Below are 18,119 nucleotides of genomic sequence, written 5' to 3' on the forward strand. Positions count from 1 at the left end.
GTGACGTGCCGTTGACAACATTACCTCCTCTGTAACCACATGTTCTTGCAGTGTTGATATCTAGTTTAGTTAATGTGTTATTGTTATTTAGTGTAACGTGTTTTAAGTGTCAGTAGCAATTTTTGTAATGATCCTTTGCATGGATGATCCATACATAGGCTTGTTCAAGAAGTTGCCGACAAAAGTCCATTCTCTATTCCTTCTGTAGTTCAATCATCAAACGAGGGACAAACTATGCTGAACTCGATTCATAATCAATTTTTCTGTCAAAATGTCATGGCATGTTCCAATTGAGGTGCTATCCTCTTCTGCAAGTTCTCTGACAGTCGATTGGGGATTTGCACGCACCAGATCGTCGATTTTCTGAACGTGGGTGTCATTAGTTGAAGTCGAAGGCCTTCCTGGTTGAGGGACATCTTTGATTAACAACCACTTTTAAATTGTGAATACCATTCGTAACATTGCATACGATCCAGAGCATCATCTTCATAAGCTTGTTTCAAAAGTTTCCGTGAAAGTATTTCCCTAGTTTCAAGTAAAATTTTATGTTGTATCGTTAATCCCGAAAATTGCATATTTCAACAATCGCTACTAACACTTAAACACGTTGCAATCAAATAGCACTAACACGAATTATCTATCTGGATGCCTTTTTGATGAAAACCAATAGTTAAAATTATCTACAACTGATTTAGCTAGTAGTAACTAACTAATAATTATCTTCAACTGAATTACATTTAATTAACCTTAATGCCATCATCATATATCAGTTCAATTTAAATAACTAAAGTAAGATCATTTACATAGATTATAAAAGGGGGTAAAGACAACTCTATTATAATCTATAACCTAAATGGAGTCTTGACTTTACTCCATTATAAAATACCTTCATTGTAAAGAGTGTAAATAATTTTTATTTGAAAATAATATTTTCAAAGCATAATTATAATTACTCAGCCTATTAAAAGTAAAATATTTAAATATATTACACTAGTATAAGTGATATTAAAAATAAAGTATGGTATTAAATATACTGACCACTAATTTTAACCCATTCAAAAAGATATTATGTTGCAATTTAATGAGGCTAGTTATAAATCACCACCTGAAACAAGACATTCTTTACATAAAATATGTATTTGATAGTTCTAAATATTTAGCAACTTCTTTTTATAAACTTTACAGATTATAGGTTAAGTAACACTGGAAAAGATTTTTTTTTTTTTATTAATTAGGGCACAATTTTTAAATATGGAGATAATGCCTACATATGTAAGGACATCTGAAAACATACTTCCTCAAAATACATTAAATATTATTTGTAAAATTAGAAACAATAAGGTCAGCAGAAGCTTTAACTGGCTAAGATCCCTGTTTAGTGCTTTTAGAGAAGAAATTATAATTAGATTTATAGGTTCAGTCAGTCACACTTGCCAGATAATTCTGAGAACAAAGGTCAAAAAAGTCTCAAGAGGTTGATAAAAAAACTAGTTTAGCAATTTTGATTAACTATTTTACTCACTGAAACTGGCAAAGTTGTGACTGAAGACATCCTTTTCTGTAACTTAACATTTCCATAATTACTAATCTTCAAAAATGATAAAAACAGTAATAATAATAAGTTTTTTAGGTTTTATGATATTTTTGTTTTTATGAGGGCTATTTATAAATTAACCTCCCTCCAGTCAAGCATTACAAACAAACTGGTTTCCTTAGAGCACATAACAATAGACACATCAGCTAAGCCGGCCTCTGTGGTATGAGTAGTAGCATCTAGGTCTTTCATCTGTAGACCCTGAGTTTGAATCCCAGTCAAGCATGGCATTTTTCTCACGCTACAAAGTTGCCCTTTCATCTCATCCTTTGAAGCAATATGGTCTAGGAGGGACCATATTGCTTCAATACAGTGGTCTAGGAGGCTAAAAAAAGGCTGAAATATCACTTAAATATCATTCACTACTTCATTACCGAAATGGTTATCATTTGAGTAGTGGAACATGGAGGAGATTTTTGGACTTCTGTCAGTTGTAGGAGGTACTTAGTGTCTTACGTGTTTTACAAGCAAAAGGAACATATGCAGCCGAGATCCATCGTCGAATGTGCTTAGTTTATGGTAAATGTTAATGTAATAAGAGATGGTTCTGTGAGAGAATGGTATAGGAATATTCAGGGAGGGTTGAACTACTATACAAGATAAGGATGGAGGAGGGCAAAATTCCATTGTAAGTGTGAATTTTTTTTTTAAATTGAAAATGCCATGATAAACGTCTCTTCACAATTACTAAGTGAAATTTTTTCTCAAATTTCAAGGTCAATTCTTTATGGAATTGTTACAGATAGATTATGTTTTCTAAGTACTGTCCATATTGGGTAGTGAAAACAACTACAAATGTCCATTAAATAAAAAGAATTAGAGCAATATTGACTTTTCTTCAGCAATACCAGAATAAAAAAATAGAATTTTTGTCATTACTTTTGCTAGATATTAGATATAGATTTGGTTATTAATTAATATTGAGATAGAAGAACATTCTAAACAGAGGTTACACACTCTTACCAAACATCTCCAAAAATTTCAAACAAAAAAATGATTGTTACTGTGTTTTGGAGCCGTGAAGAAATTTTGTTGGTAGAATTTATGAAGTCTGGTTCGACAATAACTAGAGGTGTTTATTGTGAAATGTTGACAAAGCTTATGATCGTAATAAGAAAAAAACCAGGAGGGATGCTAATTAAGGTGATCATTTTTTTTAATGGAAATACATAGTCTCTCACTGCTTCTAGTACTAAGGATGTACTAAACAAATGCAAGTGACAAATTTTTTACTATCCTCTTACAAAATTGATTTGGTACGGTCTGATTTTTACCTTTTTATAAAATTGAATAATTGGCTGGCTACTTAATCCTTCAAAATCAATGATGGAGTCAATAAATGGATGGATACATTGGTGGGCGCCGTTCTTTGAAGAAGAAATAAGAAAGCTGGTATTACGATACAAGTGCTCGAATATGGGCTGGGATTATGTTGAGAACTAATATAAGTATGTATGAAACTTTTGTATAAAGTCAATTTTTTTTTCATTTATTTTTATTACTCAATTGTTAGTTGATTTATAAAAAATCCCTCAATTTATTAAGTTTTATAAAAATATAGATAAAATAAATTTTTATTAAATTTATTTGCTAACTTAGTTGAATCAATTATTTAATATTTTTCTTTAAGCCTTAATAATTCTTTTTTATTTATGGTATCAAGTTTAGATATAACAACTGTTAAGTTTCCTTTGATTTCCAATCAGAATTAGATATAAAATTATCATTAAAAGGTAATTTGTCATTAGCCTTACTGAATATCTTTTTCTTTGCTTTTTAACAATTAAAAGTCATTAGTTGTAATTAATACATGATTACTTAAACACTTAAAAGGAGGCAGAAAACTAAATGATGAAGATTCCTGAATGACCTTCCATGCCAACAAACAATGATTACACATATGCAGTTCATGAAGCTCGTTGATTAACTGTCAGAGAGGTTGTTGAAGAAGTGGACATTTGGATAGGACTGGCCACGCAATTTTAATTGAAAAATGCAAGCACTGCATCATTCCAAAATTCATTGCACATTTGTTGCTGACCAATGTTCATGAAAATACATAATGAATTTATATCAGTCCAAGACCTTCTTGACCATGCCAATGGCAATGAAAACTTATTATAACAGGAAACAGATTTGGGTTTATGACTACAATATGGAAACCATGACTTACATCATTGCAAAGAGTTGCTCCAATCAAAAATAGCACATCACACATGAAGTAATGATGATTTTTTATAACAGAAATTATGAATTCTATCAGCATAATCAGACAGGAAAAAAGGATTCTAAATACAGGTTTTACAATAATGCTGTAAAAGGTATGCTGTACGCAAGAGAAGCCTAAGCCAAAGTTGAATGTTGCACCATGAAAATACATCAGGTACTTCTTACCTGTTATTACCTGGCAAAACACGAGACCACCATTGTGCTTCACCCACTTTAATCTTGGCTTGGCAACAGGGCACATTGAAGGTAAACTTGAAAGAACATGATTTTCAAATCACAAATGACAGAAAAATACAATAGGTGCTCAGCATTCTCAGAAACGTGTTCCAAACATGGAAGAAATGGTTGGAGGGGTGTACTGCTAGTAACAGGGACTACTTTGAAATAAACAAGAGTAAATAAATTTTTAAATATGTTAATAAAGTTTTTAATACATAAGTTGGGTCTTTTTTGAACATGCACGCACACGCACAATTTATAGGCTTTATAGACTTAACTGATACTTCATAACTAGAATGAGAGATAAACATAAGTAGATACTATGGTAAGTCAATAGAAGAGCCTTCTAAAACTGCCTGTTTATTTTAACACAAGATCATGTTACACAATGGAAGTGATGATCAAAATAAAACAAAACAGATGAATATACACTTTTATAATATATGAAAGTAAATATATTCTTTTAGGTTTTTTTTAACAGTTACACTTTTTAAATTTTCTGTTGCTAAAAATAAAGGATAAACCGACGAATTATTAATTAATATTATTTTGTTTTTCTTAGCGACATTATGTAGATTTTTCAAAAATATATAATATCCCCAAGAACGAGTGTAATGTTTAGGAACAGACTTTGTAACTTTTATTCAAAGTAACAATTTTAACAAAAGTCAGATTTCCACTAGGTACACCTGGATATGTTCAGAACAAATAGCAGAAATTTGTCCGGTGAACTGAATCTAAACAAACTTTAAAACTTCATTTATCATCAAATCACACCTCACTAGATCACATCTCGAGTTGTAACTCGGGATCTAGTCCCACCACAGGTGACCTCTTGACAGTCAACCATGAAAGGTTTTCATGTCCTCATCATCTCGTACACTTTTCTTCTTTCTTTTTCCTGTTTAGCCTCCTGTAATTACCATTCAGATAATACTTCAGAGGATGAATGAGTATGATATTTATGAGTGTAAATGAAGTGTAGTTTTGTACAGTCTCAGTTCAACCATTCCTAAGATGTGTGGTTAATTGAAACCCAATCACCAAAGAACACCGGTATCCACAATCTAGTATCAAATCCGTGTTAAAATAACTGACTTTACTAGGACTTGAATGCTGGAAATCTCGACTTCCAACTGAGCTGATTAGGGAGAATGCGTTCACCACTAGACCAACCCGGTGGGTATAGATCAGAAGCATTGGAATGCCCCAACACTACACACATGAACAAGAAAAATACAAGTCCAAAATCAAACCAAAGCAAATTACCTACATTTCCACACGTAATGTAAACTCATTCATGCAGACTGGTAACTAAAAATAATAACTGGCCTAATGGACCAACACAAAATTCTCATCATGGGTCTGCAGGAAATAAGAAACATCGACCAGGATGCCATAGAATCTGAAGGATATAGGATCTACAAAGGTATACCTGGGAAGAGAGTAATGAAAAATGTCCCACAGTTTGGAACAGGCTTTCTATCAGCCTCAAAATAATAAACTCCATACAAGAATTCAAGTCGCAAGCCCACAAGACACTCACCTTAAAAACATCTAATAAAATCTACACTATAATATATGACCACGTACCCACTAATAATAAAAATAACTCTTCAAAAGATCGTAAAGAATCAAAAAAAAGTTGTGGGATCTACTCGACCTAACCCCCGTGAAATAACATCCCCCAAAACCATGTTAAACAGTTGGAGACTTCAATGCTTAACTAGACAGAGAACGAAGATATCGCGACATCCTCGGAAAATGTCCCGCCCAAAAGAAAACAAATAAAAACGGACAGAGAGTCATTGATTTCTGCAGAAACCACAACCTAATCTCGAAAGTCATTTATCTCAAGAGAAAACGAAAAACCGGAAACACCCCGACTACACTAAAGGAGAATGGCAACTAGACCATGTCTTCATCGACAAACACCACCACAAGATTTACAATGTAAAAGTCCTCTAAGAAGCAGACACGGGCTTTACCACTATATACGGGTGGTATACACTGTATAATCAAAATTAAAATTAAACTTACTCCCAAGCAAAGCAACAAAACTAAGCCTGTAAAATTAAAAGAAAAATGGACCCTACCAAACTAATCAGGAATGAAAATTACCAAAACACAACCAAAAAAATAATCTTGGATAAACTCGAAGATCTAGTCAACAACCTTACAACAACAGAAGTCAACAAACTGCAAAAGAATTAGGCCCAATAAAATCCCATAAAAAATATCAATGGTGAAACAGTGAATGTGACGAAACAGTGGAGAAAAACATCAAACATGGTTATTTCACCAACCCCAAAAATCAGAAACATCTTTCCAAAATCTAGTAAAACAAAAAGGAAACCAACCAAATTCTAAGGAGAATAAAAAGAAACACCATAAAGACACAATGAAGTCAATAGAAGAAGAATTAATAATAAAACACAGTCATGAGACTATACAAAACCTTCAAAAATCAGCTCCGAAAATATGAGCCCCCCCAAACCTACTAATAAAGAATGAAAACGGTGAACTGGCCCATAAAATAAAGACAATGCGGAAATCCTAGCTAAATATTTCAACAAACTCCCAAATTACAAAGAACCGACAGAACTCCTAAACTTCAACACCAACAGCCCAAAAACATCAAACCTGCCACAATAAAAGAAGTGTACCACGCACTGGGTAAGATGAAGAATTACAAAGCAGCGGGAGAACGTCAAACTTTTGAAGAGATCTGGAAACATGCAGGAAGATCAGCAAAATTGTTTATCAGCACCTAAGAACTACCATAACACTGATCGATAGCCCTCATCAATCCGCTACACAAAAAAGGGGAGAAAACAACAGCTCTTTTGTTAATAACTAGGGGTTCATTTTAGTATAATTATTTTTATTTATTTTAGCTTGGGTAGTCTAAGCTATCTGGGCCATAAGTTATCAGGTGGTTATTCTTGATTGAATTCCACTTTTGGTGGGTTTTTATCGATGTTATGTTTTGTTAACTGTTTAATTATGTTGTTTATTTGTGGTTAATTGGAAATTATATTAATTTCTAATAGCTTTGTTAATTCAGAAAATAGTTTGGTTACCGTCGTAAACGGACGCCATTTTGTTGCATTGTGATTGGTCGCTGAATTTTCGCGTCAGCATATTGTCTTGTCCTGATTGGCTCGTTTTACTGTTAACGATTGCTGTGATTGGGTGTTTGTTTTTTGTTGTAAACTACTACTTTCTGTTTCTTTGTAAGTACTAGCTAAGTATAACAATCCAATGAATGCCTTTATTTCGATATTATCAGTAAGTTCGGCATCTCATTCATGGTTACAATTACCTGGACTATTTCATTAGATTGATTTGTGTATCAAACAATCATATTGATTATATTATTAGAGATAAGAAAATTCCATGACTGAAATGAAGTAAGTGTTGCTCCAGCTTCTCTAACTACACCAGGTAAGCTACTAGCTCATAGAATATTTTGTGGTCTAACCGTTGTGAGTCAAAAAATGATGAACTACATGCCATTGAGTGTACCATCCTTTCCAATATAGAAAAGATTATTGGGTGTTTCAATTTCTTCATCTGTATCACTTACAGTAGTATCAAAATTTTCCGGTCAATTTTGGGTAAAATCCTCACAGTTAGTATCCCTGTCATCACCTAAATCCTCTTCCGATGACATAACTTCATCAAATAATACACAATGAACTCTTGCAATTCTTCTGGATCTTCATAACTGAATGGAGTACTTATCTTGCCCGAAATAAAGAAAAAGTACAATGAAAGAAGCAAGACAAGAGGGCGCAATACATCTACGAAATGAAAAACAGTAGGACAAGAGGGTAGAACAAATGACGCTTAAGAGTAACAAATAAGCACTAGTATACAATAAGTGGGGAGCAAAGAAAGCACTCCTCTGTGCTTTCAGTCTCACTCAGTTTTACCACTAAAAAATGGCAGAAAAAAATATGGTATGCATCTATCCTAATGCATTGTGCCTAATGAAGGGGCACATACTTACATATTTAACATACTTAAGTAATATCATTTTTATCTTAAACAAAGAATTAAATGAAAAATGGTTTCAATTTCTATTATACCCGTTATTCAGAGTAAAAGAAATTAAGAAACTGTAAAGTGAAATTACTAACTGGGTTAGAAATAAAAATATATAACTGATTACGAGTTGAGCAATTTGTGGAATGGGAATGCATATAATGCATGTAAATAGATATAAAATATACAGTAATTAGAGAACTTAAAGTAATGTGTTATAATATAACAAAATTTGATGCTATTTTTATTAAGTATAAATCATTTATTTGATTTCCCAATAATATATTAGTAGGCCTAACCATAGATCATTTAGAAAATGTATACGTTACATTTTCCACCATATTATTTGGAAGTTTTCGTCTAAGGAGCAAATGTCACTTTAATATAACATTTAGTATTTTTTTTTGTTAATTATTTAAGATATCTAGTTAGAATAAACCAAATATTATAAGCAATAAAACAATAAATATAACTGATCATCATTATTTACCTGAAGCGCCTTGTCCTTTATTTGAGAGATAATTACATTAATAACATGATAAAGAAACTGCCAGGAAGCTGCTAATAATGTGAGATCTCTCATAGTGATAACAATACTAAACCATCTATAAAAACCACGCGACATCGCATCTCTAACAGAGAATGATATGGACATAGCACAATTCTCTTTTTCACTGAATAGACATGGATTTACCTGAAAGGAAAAAAGTAGTATTATCCATACAAAGTAAATGAGTAAAAAAATTAATTGTAAATGAATTTTTTTAAATTATTACCTTATTTAAATACAGCAAAAAATTTAAGCAGAAACAGGTTTTGGAAATTATCCAGTATATTTTTCAGACTTTAACAATAGAGAAAAAACTGTTAAGAGTAAAGTGTCTATTTAATCTGTAATTAATTACAAATAATATGTTAATTAATAAATTAATTTAATTCATTAAAAAAATACAAAGCTGATCAAAAAACCATAATTCCAAGTAAAAACAAAACTAAGACAAGGAGATGATGTTTCATCAATGCTTTTCAACTTTGTTTTTTAGATAAAATCATGAAAACCTTGTGGGAAAATAATGGCAAGTGCAAAAATAGGAACAAAGAATCAGAACATTAAGACTGAATGTCTAGCTTTTGCCAATGACTTAGTACTCTTTGCAGAATCAGAACAAGAAGTAATCAACCAATTGAATAAAGTAGCCAAAAAAATAGGCTTGCAGATCTACTTTTCAAAGACAGAAATGATGACTAGTGCCAGTAAATATAAAAAAAAAAAAAACAATAGAAACAAGGTGACAGAATTAATTGATCACAGACCATTTTAAATACATTGGAGAAATAATTAGTAGAAACAGAACAGATAAACAAGTGAAGACCTGGAAGTAACAATAAGAAAACTATTAAAATTTTATAGACACATGAACCAAATGAACCAATAACGACTAAACAAACATACTTTCAATAAACTTTGGAATTAATAAGGTCAAGGGGACTATGTTAAACAGATGAATGAAGAGCTCAAAAGTTTAACATTGCAGAAATTATTGTCTAGATCGAAAACAATACAAAAAGAAAGTTTTTTAATTAAAAGTTCCTGTAAATGAAAAGAAAAACTCAACAGAGGAGAATGGACTGAAGAAAAACAGATTCAAAGAATCAACTCCTGGAAGAAAAAGAAAGAATCTATATGAAATGATACTTGCAAGGTCCTTGAAGACCTACCCACGGAAAAAAAATAATTCATTAATTAATTTTGTTATAATCTAATCAAAGCCTAATAAACCCTACATTCAAAATCAACAAAAAATAATACAATTTTTATATAAAACTCTTATGTGGAAGAAGGATGAAATAGAAAGTTTAAGTTAAGAAAAACTGAGAACAAAGGGATTAAAGGGCAATGTTACAAAGTTAAAACTTAAGCAAAATTGTAGTTCAGCCAAAACGTTATCACAAAAGAAAATATTAGTAGAAAGCAAATGGATGTATATGTAAAACGTAAGAGATATTTTAATACTCTTAACTACTTCATCTTCGTTTATTTCATTTACTTTAGATGGAAGGTTGAAAAACAAAGCCAACCTATATGGCAATCACAGACGGTGAACAGTATCTTGATGTACAAAACAGAAGTTTGAAAAAATGTATTTTGTGTATGTGTGTGTGAGTATATATAAATATAACTAACACACACGCACACACATGCACGATCGCTCATACAGACAGACAGAGTGAGAGAGGGGGGAGAAGTTATTTATAACTTGTACAAGACTCAGGCAACTACAATAAGAGTAGAAAGTGAAGAGTGAAAAACTCCCAACACAAAAGGAGTGACACAATGACATACCTTTTATTTTATTGTCCATGAAAGAATTAATAATAAAAAAAAACTAAAAGAAAATTTTGAATACTGCTACTTTGAGTATATCTAGGAATGAGTTAAAAGTAATGAATAGTATTGATTCATTGCTGAAGTAGTATAATTTGAAATTAAACTAGGGTAAAAAAAAAAAAAGAATGAACTGTGAAAGAAATTATAATGAAGGACTGAATACAGCTAGAAAAGTACAGGATACCAGAAACTATGGAATAGGTAACTATTTGGGAAGTTAAGTTACAAAGACTAGCCAAAGTAATGAAGGTATCAAAAGCAGGCTGATGTTAGCCTAGAGATTTTTAATTTAAAAAAAAGAAATCTTCTGATCTCAAACACAGCTTTGGGAATTAGTTGTAAATTCTTAAAAATATTTGTACAGAGTGTAATGGTTACGGTCTTGGAGAAAGAAGGGCAAAACTAAATCACATATTAAGATATCCAGATTGGTGAATTTGATTCCAGAAGGAAGGTAAAATTATTAAAAGAATGTCAAGTATTAGAATATTTGAAGCAAATAATCAATGACATAGGATGTCAGAATATGTTGTGTAAGAAACTGGCACAGTAAAGTGCATCAAACCAAACAACTAAAAAAAAAGAAAAAAATATATAAAATGCATTCTGTATAACAACTGCAATACAGAACCTCATGATGGGCTGTCTAAAATTTCAAACATCCAATCTTATTCTGCTGCAGCAGGATCCTATTTCTTGTAACCTACGGAAAATGTTTATTATATTTTTTATAATAATTTAACTAATCCAGAATAAGTAAAAAAACCTCTTGTCACAGTAAATGCATCAAAAGGACAGATTTCCAATTTTAGTTAACCTTGAAAACATATTCAACAATCCTGTTTTTAGTAGCTCTACCTCTGGTTCCTATGAACTGACTTGCTTGAAAATCAATAAGACTCTATTCCCAATAGGTTTGCATCACCCCACCAACTTTCGTCAAAACTGGTTAAGATTTGCGTCTGGTAGAGCAGAAAGAAAAATGATATACATACATATATACATATATATGTGTGTGTGTGTTATTTTGGACCGGTGAATGCACACTTATTTAGAGATATTGGAAGCATAGTTAATACCACACCTTCAAGAGAAGAATCTCATGGAACAAGTTTGGCTGCAACAGGATGGAACACCAGCACATTTTGCTCTCATCAGTTTGCATCTTTCTGAATGAAAAATTTCCAGGACATTGGATTGGCCGCGGTTCTCCAGCATCACCAGCTCCATAAGCATGGCCACCTAAATTAAATGGTCACATATATATAAGCAGTCAGGTGCAGTAGCAACTTCAATTTTTTTGGAAATCTGCTAAAAATTATAATCAGTAATATGGGTAAAAGTCAGGTAAATTAATAGCAATGAATCATTAACTTATTTAATAACATTTTTTCCATAAAAAAAAAAAATTCATTTTACCTCACAACTTAAGCTACGAACACAAATATGTTGCAACCATGATGTAAGCTGAGGCATATGGACTGGTAACTGGCAACTGACATACTGTACTTGGGTAATTTGATCAACACTCACAAACTGTCCAACCATTTCACAAGCCTAAAACAAAGAAAAAGAATTGTTTAGTCATTGACAGACTGATAAGAAGTATCATAATAACAAACAGAAAACTGAGGCTGTAGACTGCAAAAAATATTTTGAAGCTAAGAGGTAGGCACTGATAGAAAAATACATCAAACCAGTCACATGGCTACAAAAAAGTAGATTCTATGAGTAAAGTTCATATAAAAATATATAATTGAAATGGGTACCCAATTTCTTTCATCTGCAAGAACAAATTACCTGTTCTATAATGCAACAGGAAAAACAAATAAATTGAAATATTTTACAAACTCTGAAGCAAATTATTTTTGTTTCAATCCTTAATTCTCCTGTTTTTTGATAAAATTTTAGAAACAAAGTATTCAGCATGACTTATATTCTCAGTTATCTAGTTATTATAACAGTCACTGCTGAAACTGGTCATTAATTGATAGAAATATCAGATCATATATAAAACTGGAAAACACATAAAGAACAAATGTTGTGTTGAAAGGATCAAAGCTGCACACATACTCTGCATTTCCATTCTACAATGTAACCAAAATGCACAAATTATAGAAGAGATTAGTGACATAGCGTGTTTCCAGGTTAAGGTTTTATTATATTCAATAACATTAACCAATTTATAATTCAGTACTTAAACAGATAATCTAAAATAAATTATTTATGTTTACATAAAGGAATTAGTTAAAATCCCAAACAATTATCTAATTAATATACATTTCTTGACAGTTTTCAATCCTTATTAGAGGGTTAGGAGATAGTATATACTCACCCTTACAAACAAGAGTTCTATTAATGTTTTACTGTTCTAACCAACTATTTGAAATTTTTTATTAGTTTTTTCTTTGAGTTCTGTTATAGAGAAGATATCACTTCAGTAGTTTTTTAGCATTAACCAGTTAGAAAATACATCAACTTTTTTAGGGATGCCTTCTGTAATATAACACCAGAAATCCTACGTCACATGTAACAGAGGATATGGTAACTTATAGAACTGTGAGTGCAACACACAGACTCACTAGATCATTAAAATTAATAGTATGTATCAATTGAGTAAATAAAATAATTCATTATTATATTGAATTTTTCATTTATAACCGATTACAAATTTTTAGTTCTAACTTCTGGGGGTACAGCAACTTCCCAGCCATTCTGTACATTGTATGATTCGTCAAGACAAACTAATTTAGCACAGGATTGAATCTGTGGTAATATTAAACTATTATTCTTAACAAATCATTCTAGATTTTTTCTTATTATGAATATTATGTAATTAAATTAATAATATTGTTGCCTAATTTTCTAATTAGGCAACAATATTTCTACTTTAACACATTGAAAGGATTAAATTTTAAGTTCTGTAACAATGCCAAAATGTTCACCTACATTAAATGCCAGCTTTCTTTATATGCTTAACATTTAACAAAATAACCTTCTTTTTTCATTATCCGCTTACAACAATTTTTAGCATTTTGAATATTAATCTATTTTGTGTTTGTTTTTGTCATATGTTAAAAAATATTAAAAATTTAAATAAAAAAATTAATGTCATAAATAATGTAGTTGTATTCATTATTATTATTAGTATTAGTAATATAAAATTTAATATAATTTTTATAACCATTAAACAGATCTAAAAAATTTTACTCACACTACAAACTGAATGAGCATTTGATGATATTGGTACTCTACATTCTTGCGAATAATTGGTAGATCCATGCTGTACTCTGGTATTAAGTAGGACACTAGGGCCATGCTGATCACAAAAATGACAAATTGCTATGACAGCACTCATTTCATAATCATTAGTAAAATAATTTATTAACCTGCTCAAAGGAAACAGATAAACCTCAATATAAAAAAGACAACAAACATCAGTAAAACATTTTTATTAGTGCTATTGCTATGAAAAATTCCAGTAATTATATACAATTATGGACTTGCCTCCGATTTTTATTAAATTTGTGATATACCTTATTTAGGACTAAGTTATACAATTGAAATTAATCATTGGAAATGCCTATCACCCGAGTTATGTCCCTAAGTTGCACAGTACCCTCACCAAAAATTTTTAATTCAACATTGTACATGTGTAATATACATTCAGACTAAATACACTGGTTATTGTATATAGTGATAGAATCAGCCAACAATTGATCAGTTTAATATTTAAGCTTAATGAGATGGGGTTAAGGAGTGTTAGGTTATGTTTGCTAGTATTACATAGTTTGGTACACTGAAATCATTAGTTACCTAACATAACTTAACCTTGACCTAAATCCAACTAAACTCAATTAAATTCCACTTAAACCAAGTTATTTACTTCATAAATAATGTATATAAAAGATTTACCAAAACCTATACCTTAAGCTTAACCTAACTTAATTTAGTCTTAAGTGAATCTAATCTCATTGAAACAAAATTATGTGTATTACAAATAAAAAGTAAAAATTTGAATTACTATTTTTTTTTTTTTTAAGCTTACTGTGTAACTTGCAAAGAATGTAATCGAGTGAAAGTAGCTCTCGATGAATAATTTCAATTCTAACGAATAACTTAGGCCCTAAATAAGACATATACCAAATCTCATCAAACTCAAAGATCCCGTAATTGTTTATAATTACCCATGCATTCAATAAGGGTATGTCTTAATAGTATTTTTTGTGTGATTCAGATTTCCAAACCAAAATTGAATTGAGGGCAAGATTTTGTAGCAGCATGCATTTAAAAAACTGATTTTTTAATGAATTATAAAGCCTAAAGTATGAAATCCTGGCTTTATTTCATTTTCTCATGTATTCAGTCTCTGAAATGTCCCTTTTCAGTCTACAGCAGTAATCAGCAAGCATATTTGGACTCCATTTTCCCTAGTAGTATGTTTCTATCATTGATATATCCTAGTTTTAGTGTTCATTGTGCTCATCATTTACATCGCCATAGTCAGGTAAAAAAAGGCCAAATGTGAATGCAACTTGTGCATTTAAAAAAAAAATATTATATCCCAGTTTTTTTATAGTCTTTAAGAAGTTCATTCAGCAATTCTAAATAGTTCTTATTCTTAGACTTATTTTTGCCCAAAAATGATTTAACAATTTTTGAAATGAAACTATGCTGTTTTCTCAGATTTATTCAAACTCCTCTCAAAGTTATAGTAATAGCTCTCTATAAGTAATAGCCTATGGAATATTCTTTCTTTGATTTCTGCTTCACTGATCCTGGGAGACTTGTTCTTAGAGTAAAAGTGACCAGGGTATTATGATCCATAGCTTTAAAAAAATTATCCAACTAAGTTTTATGTGTAATAATGGAAGACACACATTCTTCATACCACTTTTGGGCCTCCATATACGCGCCAAGAATACTTCATACTGTATCATCATCAGTAAAAATGTCATATTGTCACGTCTCCTTCACTTGTGTAGCATACACAAGAGGAACTGATGATCTCTCATTTCCAATGTGAAGAAGGATGGCTTTCAAATTCATTTTAGAGGAATCTATAAATAATTTCTATTCCATAGAATTGTGATGCTGTGTTAGTAAATCCAAAAAAGAATTTACTTCACTGAAATACACTACACTATCTTGTAAGTAGAAGAGGTGATGAAATTCTATCTGTCTGACATGAAAAAACATATTTTAATGTCATTTTCAAGAAGATCCAATCTTTTTAACTTTAAAGACAATAATTTTGACTACATTTTAGATATATATTAAGATCATGAACCAAATCAATAAGTTCTGCTTGAGTAAATTTTGTGAAATTCAGAGCTCTCAGCTTGGAAATCTGGATCCTCTTCTTTATTTCTCTCTAAAACACCATAGCCATCACCAAAAATGTCTTCTAAATTGTTGTTCTGCTTCTAGCAGAACTGGAACAGGAACTCTTATTCCACTGTATGCAATATGTCTTATGGTTGAAGGAAGATTAGAATGTGCAATAGATTTCTTGAATTTACTAGTGATCTCGGCCTTTCATCCGGAGGTCCCCCGGGTATGAATCCCAGTCAGGCATGATATTTTCATACGCTACAAATCATTTACCTCATCCTGTGAAGCAATACCTAACAATGGGCCCGGAGGTTTAAAAAAAAAGATATGAGGGGACAAAGACTTGTCCTAACTCTTTCTTTATATCCAAAATAGAGGTCATATGATGTTAATATTTCTTTTTTGAATTTATAATTAATTCACCAACATGACAAACACTGTACAATGAATTAAAAAAACTATAAGGCACTCTTATATAAATTACTAACAATACACAAAAAAACAGTATATGGATATATAAGATACATAAAGTATAAGATACTTAAAGATACAACAGTATAAGATATATAAAGTAGGAGCAAAACAAAACTCATGACGGTATTCGCATGACAGGGAGAACAAAACTGATCCTCTGGTATGGGTTATTTCACAGTAAAAATATTGATTGATAACAATAGTCAACACAAAATTTATACCCAACATGTTACACAACTTTTTTCACTGTAATTTGGGTGCTGATTTCAAATATGCTATTGAAATTGTGTTAGCACGTACAAGTTTTAAGTAAATCATAAATTTGTAAAAAAATTTTATAATACACTCATTCTGATCAACTAATGGTTACAATTAAGAATAGTGTTCGTATTTTTACTTTTAAACAATATGCACACATACTTAATAAAGAAATATATAAAAAAATAAATAAATGCACTGTATAAATAAATATACTCATATGTACTGATAAATAAATATATACCCTATATCAAGAAAAGTAGACATGTACAAACATGTTTGTATGATGGAATCATACAGACATCTATTGTTGCCTACTATAGAGCTTAAAATCTTGATCAGTTGAGCTTCACTTGTCTCTATACTGTGTGTTCTATTTCACACAGTTATTAGTGTTTTCTTAAATTTTCAACAATTCTTTATAATACAAAAGTGATTTTTCTCATTTTTATTTGCTACAACATGGCTTCTGCAAAAGTTTGTGGATTTTCAGATCATCCCAGACAATTTTTATTATGTCTGTGGTACATTTATGCCTAAATCTCAAAGAAAGACTAATTCTGAATTCATAAAAACAGCTTATACATTTTATTTTGATTGTGCACTACAGAATCAAGATAAAATTTGGGCGCCTCATGTTATTTGCATACTGTGTTCAGTAACTCTAAGTGAATGGTTGAAGGAGAAACTACGAGTCATGCCGTTTGCTGTACTAATGGTTTGACATGAACCTAAGGACCACTTCACCGACTGCTACTTTTGTATGACAAATATATTTGGATTTTCATTCAGAAATAGAAAGTTCATAAAATATGCAGATGTATCCTCAGCTCTACAGACAGTAACACCCGGAAAGGAATTGCCTGCACCTGTACCACCAGCTAATCTGACATTGCTAGAAAAACAATCTGAACATGAAGCAGATAATGAAGAGGATCTTGAAGAATTTCTTCCTGTATCTGATGACAAATCTCCTTATTTAATTAAAAAACATGAACTTAACTTTTTGTTCGCGATTTAAAGTTATCGAAGCAGTGAGCTGAAGTTCTGGAGTCTAGACTGCTGCAACAGTGGAATTTTTTAGCAGGTAAAACAAAAGCTACTACATTGAGAATACAAAATATAACTCTTTCAACTTATTTTACTATGAAAAATTCATTGTACATTTGTACTGATGTTGATAGCCTGATGAAAGAGCTTAGAATTCAGTCTTTTTGGACTCTTCTAAAGTTAGCATGAAAGCAATTTTATTGCATAATGGTAACAAACAGCCATTCATTCCATTAGCTTATGCAGTCGACATGAAAGAAATATATGAAACTACAGCATCAATATTAGAAGCAATAAAATACAAAGAGCACGTGTGGCAAATTTGCAGTGACTGAAAGTTGTTGCATTACTTCTTGGTTTACAAAATATTGTTTTCTTTGTCTTTGGGATATTTGTGATAGAAAAAGTTATTATCAAGTAAAGAACTGGCCGTTGCAGCAGAACTTGTATCTGGTAAAAAAAATGTAAAGCATTTATCATTAATTGAGAATGGTAAAATCATACAGATGGCACTTCACATAA

The 18,119-nt window shown here is 31.1% G+C and overlaps 1 protein-coding gene across 2 annotated transcripts in view; it reads right to left on the reverse strand.

Annotated features, from left to right (window-relative positions):
- The window catches only part of LOC142326733 (folliculin-like), a 33,170-nt gene that overhangs the window by 3,983 nt on the left and 11,068 nt on the right, over positions 1-18,119 (reverse strand). Inside the window, exons 2-5 of one of the 2 annotated variants that reach the window (XM_075369386.1) lie at positions 13,696-13,870; positions 11,901-12,038; positions 8,583-8,786; positions 1,039-1,105 (exon numbers count right to left, since the gene is read on the reverse strand). In XM_075369386.1, coding sequence (XP_075225501.1) covers positions 1,088-1,105; positions 8,583-8,786; positions 11,901-12,038; positions 13,696-13,839 — 504 coding nt within the window. In that variant the 5' untranslated portion in view covers positions 13,840-13,870 and the 3' untranslated portion in view covers positions 1,039-1,087. Of the gene's footprint in view, positions 1-1,038; positions 1,106-8,582; positions 8,787-11,565; positions 11,724-11,900; positions 12,039-13,695; positions 13,871-18,119 lie in introns of those variants that run through there. The other variant, XM_075369387.1, reaches the window with a different exon arrangement.

The sequence above is a fragment of the Lycorma delicatula genome, chromosome 6 (genome assembly GCF_047948215.1).
Source record: "Lycorma delicatula isolate Av1 chromosome 6, ASM4794821v1, whole genome shotgun sequence".
NCBI lineage: Eukaryota > Metazoa > Arthropoda > Insecta > Hemiptera > Fulgoridae > Lycorma > Lycorma delicatula.